Here is a 7,231-nt window from a genome sequence, read left to right as displayed (position 1 = left end):
GTGGTAACTGAGGTAGCTAGCAACCTCAGTTAAAGAGGTGGTGGCCACCGGCAAGGCTGCCATACCTCAAGTCAAGTTAGTCAGGAACCTCAGTAGTCACTGTCAACTCCGGTTTGGGGTTGGTGGATTCGAAGTGGCCTCACTATTGCCCCTATCTCCTGGTTCCTCCCTCAAATTTTTATTTTTAAACTGGAGAGGTGGGTCTCGTCCATGACTACCACTATCCACTGGGATTGTTGGAGAGAAAATTGAGGTCACTAATGGCCTCGGCCATCGGATGCTCCGCCAGCGGGCCCTTCCCCTATGCTTTGCATTTGGTTTCTCCATTTCTCTTTTCCAAAACCTTTCTATTATATTATTTTAAAAAATTATTTAAAAATATTTTTACTGGAAAAGTAACATTTTTCTTTTTTACTGAAACTTAATCATAGGACTAAATTTGACAGTACTGGAAAAGGTTGACGAGATGAGGAAAAGATTTAAGAAACGGGGCCTTCTATAAAATCGAGGATCCGATGAAATGGCGCTTTCTCTCCTTTAAGAAACTCCCAGCTTGATCATTGAGAAGGGGGGCACTCACAGTTGATTTGAAGTGAGTATCCAATCTTGAAACGGATATTGATTTATGAGTGATAATTGATTTAAGTGGTTCAATACTTATTTCTTTTTAATAAGATTTCGGTTCGAATCTTGTGAATAAAAGAAATTCATATTACGAGAGTTTTAGCCGATTCAACTCGAACTGTATTAATAAAAAATTTTTAAACTTCAGAATAGTAAAGTGGCACCCAAAAAGAAAAAAGTAAAAAAGAGGGACCTCATTTGAGTGATAGGGCATGGAGTAAAGAAGGGGGAAAAGCTCCCAAGAATAAAGAAATATCCTGGAAGTCTTTTGGTGGCACCCCCTCGGTCACATCAAAAAAATCGTGTTCTCACCATTTACTACATCTCACTCACTCCCTATATATATATAGGTATATATCTACAAATTCAGTCTCGTCCCTATAGAAAGTGTCGAACCCCCAGTTCTCAGGTTCTCAAATTCAATTCAGATAAATTCCTGTCTCTTGATTAGCCCGCTGGCTATAGGTACATATACATTCATGGCCGGTTGCCGCCGAGCCTTGCTGGCCGCAGCTTGGCTGGTCCTCTGGGTCCAGCTGGCCATGGCAACGACAACCGAGCTGCCCAGAGTCCGTGGCTCATGGCGTGGCTCGCTCAACCTGCTGGAAAGCAGCGTCGGCACCACTACTCCTCCGGCGGAGACGCTAGGAATCTGTGCCTCCTCTGTGACGGTGCATGGCTACAAGTGCCAGGAGTTTGACGTAAGCGCCTCGCTTTGTCCAGTTTACGAACACTGAAGTTGCATCTATGTCGACACAAACATCATCTCATATCGCACGGGCTGTTGAAATCTGGAAATCATGCCTTGACCATTGGTTTTCTCGATTGCAACCCGCTGTCATACAGGCGTTATATTGTTGGATTTTTTTATTTTTTATTTGGGATGAACGTTATTGTTGGATTTGGATACACTTGCAATGACGATTGGGCTGATTTTTCTGCATTAATTATGGGCCTGCATCTCAGCTAATGATATTGGCACTAGCAATTATTCTATATATAATAATAACATTATTAGACATGATTGATCATACGTACGTCTCATTCCCATTTCAGGTGGAGACGCAGGACGGGTACATACTGAGTGTGCAGAGAATACCGGAGGGTCGGGCTACGAGCGTGGGGAGCAGGCAGCCGGTTATAATTCAACATGGTGTCCTCGTGGTATGTTTCGAACCTGAATCTTATGAAATCTAATCGCTCAATTTGATGCATATATCTATATCTTATTCAAATCTCTCACTTTTTTTTCTTAAATTAAAAATAAAAATCAAGAACCAACGTAAAGGAAGGAGTATAGAAATGCTCGATGACGCATTCTCCACAAAATATGCAACTTCATGTCAGAAAGTGCCTCTCTCTCTCTCTCTCTCTCTCTCTCCGCGTTCATGAGAAAGAATTGTTGGTGGGTTGGTCATTTGTCACCGTTATTTTGACTTGTTTACTTCCTTTTTACCTTCTCCATGGAAAACAAGGAAGTCCTTTATTATTATTATTTTTTTTTTGTCTTTTTCCTTTTTCCCAAGATAGAGCAGGGGATACGGAAGGGAACATAATCAGACTGGACTATTATACCGATGAATCGAATAACATAGCCTTTCAGAAATTACAAAAAATAAATGGTCTTTCGATAGCCCGACCGGACATCCAAAGACTAGATATAATAATACAACACATGCGCAAACGAGCAAATATTCGGTAAGTATTACTCAGTCACTTGACTGTATAACATCAAATCAGAATGTTTGAAAGTGGAAAATTAGTCCTACAGTGAGTTTATAAACTCTTATTAATAAGCATTCTGATTGATTGTTACTCATTCAAAATGGATGGGTAATACTCAATGAATATTTTCTCTCGGCAAACGGTGTCTAATGTCCAATGTAAGCAAAAGTTTCTCCCTATGCAGTTTTGCCGCAAGAGCGGCAACTAGGACAAAAAACTCCATCGGGTACGAAGTTCTAAGGACAAATTTGAGTTTTTGTCGTCGTCTAATGGAAGAAACACCTCTTGTTGTTTGGAAATGAGGCCGATTAGGACATTATTTGACTCTGATGTCTCGAGAAACTACGTCGTATACGGTCCCATAGCTTAGTAGACACATAGCCGTAATTCGGATTGGATTCGGTCAGTAATATATATCCGTTTCGTCGGTATACATGAAAAATCGCTCCGATGCACTCAGTCGCATATAAAATTTGCGTGCGGTATGTCCATGTACTTGCTTGCCGGGAGAAGCCTTTGTGGACCCTGGTCCATAATGCACTATCCGGACCAAAAAGTGCGGGTTAACTTCACACTTAAGCGATTGACAGTCTCCACTAATTATGAGGGTTATTTGTGAATGAGCAGGATGGTATGACATGGGTGCTGAATTCGCCGGAGCAAAACCTGCCGATGATACTGGCCGATAACGGGTTCGACGTGTGGATTGCGAACACTCGAGGCACCCGGTTTTGCCGTCGCCACAAGTCCTTGGATCCTTCTCAACCGGTTCTCTCTCCCTCCCCTCTTTCCCTTTCATCAATTAACCCTCTTCCTTTATATCAGAGCAAATCATTTTCATTATTCTTTTCATGCCATCAACCGGCGCATGCATAACCAGCAAATTCCTTGTTCATCATGCCCTTTGATCATAATAATGCCTCACTCTGGGTGGTCCATACATTATTGCTGTCGTTGACTTCTACAATCAATCTTCTTCCTTTTGTTTCGGGCCAATATCAAAAAATGTTTTGATCCATTGCATGAACAGTTCATGAGCTAGACACAGATTATCCTGAACCATCCACTTCTCTCAAATCCAATTCGATTCTTTTTTCGACCCATCCCCGGAGAGGAGGGGCTATATAGGACATCTTAAATGGATCGTAAAATTTCATCGGGCAAGTGACAGTGTAATTCCGGAGAAAAATGGGCGTTATGTCCCCTTGTGATTATTATTACTATCTGAACTCTTTTCTTAAGTAAAGTTTGATTAATGAGTCGCTTTATGTAGAAGTTTGAGTGGTAATTACTGATGATGAGTCTCTGGAAAAATGGGGACAGGCTTTCTGGGACTGGTCATGGGATGAACTGGTTCTGTATGATCTCCCAGCTGTCTTCAATTTCGTCTATGCCCAAACCGGGAACAAGAAGATTGATTACGTAGGTCACTCCTTGGTAAGCACTTTCATCAATGCCCCTCATCTTGAAGGTCCTTACATACGTGCATGTGAGAATCATGATCATAAAAACTTTAGTATTATCTGGTGAAATGGTCCGATTTATTATTATTTTTCGAATTTTGGGAATTTAAAAGTTTTAGCATAGTCTTACGGGTGAGCCTCGAGCCCTGTTTTGCCTAGGCCCAGCCCATCACAAAGCTTAATCGTGTCACCCAATTTTTTTCAATAATTTCCACCTAAAATTTATCTCCTTGATTTATATATTTTGGGATTAATTATATGAATTTTTTATATTATTTGATTTGTTTATTTATTTATTTTATCTATCTCTAGGGAACATTGATAGCACTGGCATCGTTGTCAGAAGGAAGGCTAGTGGACCAGCTGAGATCGGTGGCTCTGTTAAGCCCAGTGGCATACTTGAGCTACATGACCACTGCCCTTGGCGTTGTTGCCGCTAAATCCCCCCTTGCAGAGGTAATAATCCATAACCATTATCAATTAACACAAGTCCAATCTATACATTACACAATCCCCGTATCCATTGAAAAATATAATGTACTGAAAGGCCGGAACATTTTTTTTATTGCGAACGATCAACTGGAGGATCATAGTACCTGCGAATTTGATCGCTTAGCTCGTACCCATGCAATATGGCAATTTCATTTTGGTTGGTGACAAACTGCTTTATAAAACAACGCTCTACTAGCAAGTAAATGATCATTATTTAAGATCAAGGGATGACTGATCTGTGATATATTTCCTTACAGATATTTAAGGCGCTCAAAATTGCGGAGTTCAATCCGAAGGGGTAAGAAAGTAGAACCATGCATTCTCTCTATTATATAGCTAGCGCACATAGTTGCACGGGTTAAAATTAGCAGTCAAACGACTCGTTCTCAATTGTAAACTCTGAGAGGTCGTATGATCGGACCCCTCTTAATGCGAAGTCCGTGGAGGTCATTACAACATGCCCAATCACACGCACGGTTGCATCTGGTTGCATTAGCAGGGCCTTGCTTTGCCTGGATTAAGGATTTTTTTTTTTTCGGTTCTTGATTTGGTACAGGGAGCCTGTGAGTAAGTTTCTCAAGTCTTTGTGCGCTCACCCTGGAGTTGATTGCTATGATCTACTCTCCGCATTGACAGGTATACAATCTGATAAGATCCTCGACTGTGTACTTTCAAATTTACTAAACAGTTCGTGTAATGATAATTCTCGTTCCAAGTTCATATGTTGTGCAATCGTTGAGACTAACTATGCTGGCGGGGTTGATCGACTACAGGCAAGAACTGCTGCCTCAATGCTTCCACAGTCGACCTATTTCTGAAGAATGAGCCGCAGCCTACCTCAACCAAGAACATGATGCACTTGGCTCAAAGTATGTCCTAACGTCTAAGGCACATGGCTTGTTAGTCAGATATTCTTGCCTTTTGATTTTCCGTTAGCTGAATTCCTCTAATTTCTTCTGTATGCAATGAATATTTATTTGCAGTTGTGAGGGACCGGAGATTGGCCAAGTACAACTATGGAAACTCAGGCTTCAACGTGATGCACTATGGCGAGGCGGCGCCCCCAGTATACAACCTGTCCAACATTCCCCGGGACCTGCCAATCTTCATCAGCTATGGTGGGCGGGATGCTCTCTCCGACACGGGTGATGTGCAGATGCTGCTCGACAGCCTCAAGCTTCATGATGTCAGCAGACTCTCCGTGCAGTTCATCAAGGATTATGCCCACGCCGACTTCATCATGGGTGTCAATGCCAAGGACGTCGTGTATAGTCAAGTCCTTTCTTTCTTCACCAAATTGCTTAAATAAGGAACTCGGTCTTGTGTTTTCAACCACAGTTTAGCACAGTCACGTAAAATGAGAAATTTAGCCTTAGTTTACAATTCATCGACTGATGTTCCTGGTTATAGAACAACAAAGAATGTTTACGACAATAAGACAAACATACCACACACATGGTTCTGTTGGAAAATATGGCTAATGGTAAATGAGAAAATTATTCACAAGCCAATGACTCTTGATTTTTTTGGTAATTACAAGAAATGAATGGATTACATTCATAAATAATCAAATACCATTAACATATATATTGAATATATGTGAGTTATTCCCCATAAAAGGAGAATAGGAAGAGTCATGGAAGGATGGAACCGTAGGCTATAAAGGCACATGCGGCAAATTAAATTAAGAAAAAAAGCCTCCTGCCATTCCTTTTGATTCCACTAGCCGATTGAAAAGAGGAAGAAAAGTCTTCCCTTGGTTGCAATTCCCTAGAGAAGAACTTCCTTTTACTGAGACCAAAAGGAAATTGCACAAGTGGTTGGCTACAATTTTTCTACGAAGGATTCGACTTTAAAAGTGTTCACGTTTCTCTTCGAGTTCGCTGAAGCGTTGCTGTTTGTGCTGCTATTTCACTTGTTGTTGTTTTACCCTGGGAAACGATTGTCCACGTAACCTCAAGCACCCAGGAGGGGACAATTCTGTTTCAAGGGGTTTGTGTCTAACACAGGACTCGGCTCTCTCTCGTATTTTTCGGTTTCGCCTTTGTTTCGGTTTGAATTTCCAAGTTCTTACACTAATGAAATTCAGTTAATTTTATAGTATTCTATTTGTCCGAATAGCTATTTGAATTATCGTTCAATTTTTGTGACTTATTACGGCTAATTAAATTTTTGATTACAGGTTCGACGCATATGCAATTATGCAACAGGTGAAAGAGGATCTTTGATGATTAAGCGACATTTAAAGGATTGTATGGTTAGCAAATTCATATTGAAGACTTGGCTTAACCCGAGCGCTGCTGAAGATAACAGTTATCAATTTCGACAAATAACCATTTGCAAAGTTCGAAGAATTTTTCAAGCAGTAATCAAATAATAACTTTTGAGTAGAAATATATCTAAAAAATTTTGGGTAAAAATGATTTCTTAAATTGCTAAAAAATGATGGTGTACATATATACAATTTGAGTCCTATGCGACTAAGGAAATAAACCTGAAAGTAGGAAATTAGATAAACTTCCTCCTAATGCTAAGCAATACAATAGATGTAATGTACAATCAATCCCAGTAGTTATGTATAGAATTGCAATTCTAGACGATCTGCAACTCATCCCTCAGCATTATTTTTTAGAATTCTGTCAATTGAATCACCGACCACGGTCACTCAGCAAGTTAGAAAATGACCACAAATGCGGATTAGACGATTGACAGGAGCAGAATAGCAAAACTGAATTGATCGGTTTGTTCAGAAGAGACTATCCCTCTGGCTTAGACTTGCAAGCAAATTGAAGAACGAGTCTTGTTTTCCCTCATCTTTCCTTCTATTGTTTCTGTCTCTGGGTTTGATGTCGTGATTGACGCAAGTGTCACTAAGCCACCATTCACGGGTAAGTTATTTTCAGAGACCAGTACATTAAATCAAATTA

The 7,231-nt window shown here is 40.5% G+C and overlaps 1 protein-coding gene across 1 annotated transcript; it reads left to right on the top strand.

The window, feature by feature from the left end:
- The first annotated feature begins 988 nt into the window (after nt 1-988).
- On the top strand, nt 989-5,758 carry LOC116215683 (triacylglycerol lipase 2). Its single transcript, XM_031551494.1, has 9 exons — nt 989-1,325; nt 1,681-1,788; nt 2,977-3,117; nt 3,673-3,786; nt 4,125-4,268; nt 4,562-4,602; nt 4,861-4,940; nt 5,078-5,173; nt 5,288-5,758. The coding sequence occupies exons 1-9, from the start codon at nt 1,104-1,106 to the stop codon at nt 5,611-5,613; spliced, it is 1,272 nt and encodes a 423-aa protein (XP_031407354.1). The 5' UTR covers nt 989-1,103; the 3' UTR covers nt 5,614-5,758.
- The last annotated feature ends 1,473 nt before the right edge of the window (nt 5,759-7,231 follow it).

This window comes from Punica granatum, chromosome 7 (genome assembly GCF_007655135.1).
Source record: "Punica granatum isolate Tunisia-2019 chromosome 7, ASM765513v2, whole genome shotgun sequence".
In the NCBI taxonomy this organism is placed as follows: Eukaryota; Viridiplantae; Streptophyta; class Magnoliopsida; order Myrtales; family Lythraceae; genus Punica; species Punica granatum.
This window is presented reverse-complemented; position numbering and strand designations above follow the sequence as displayed.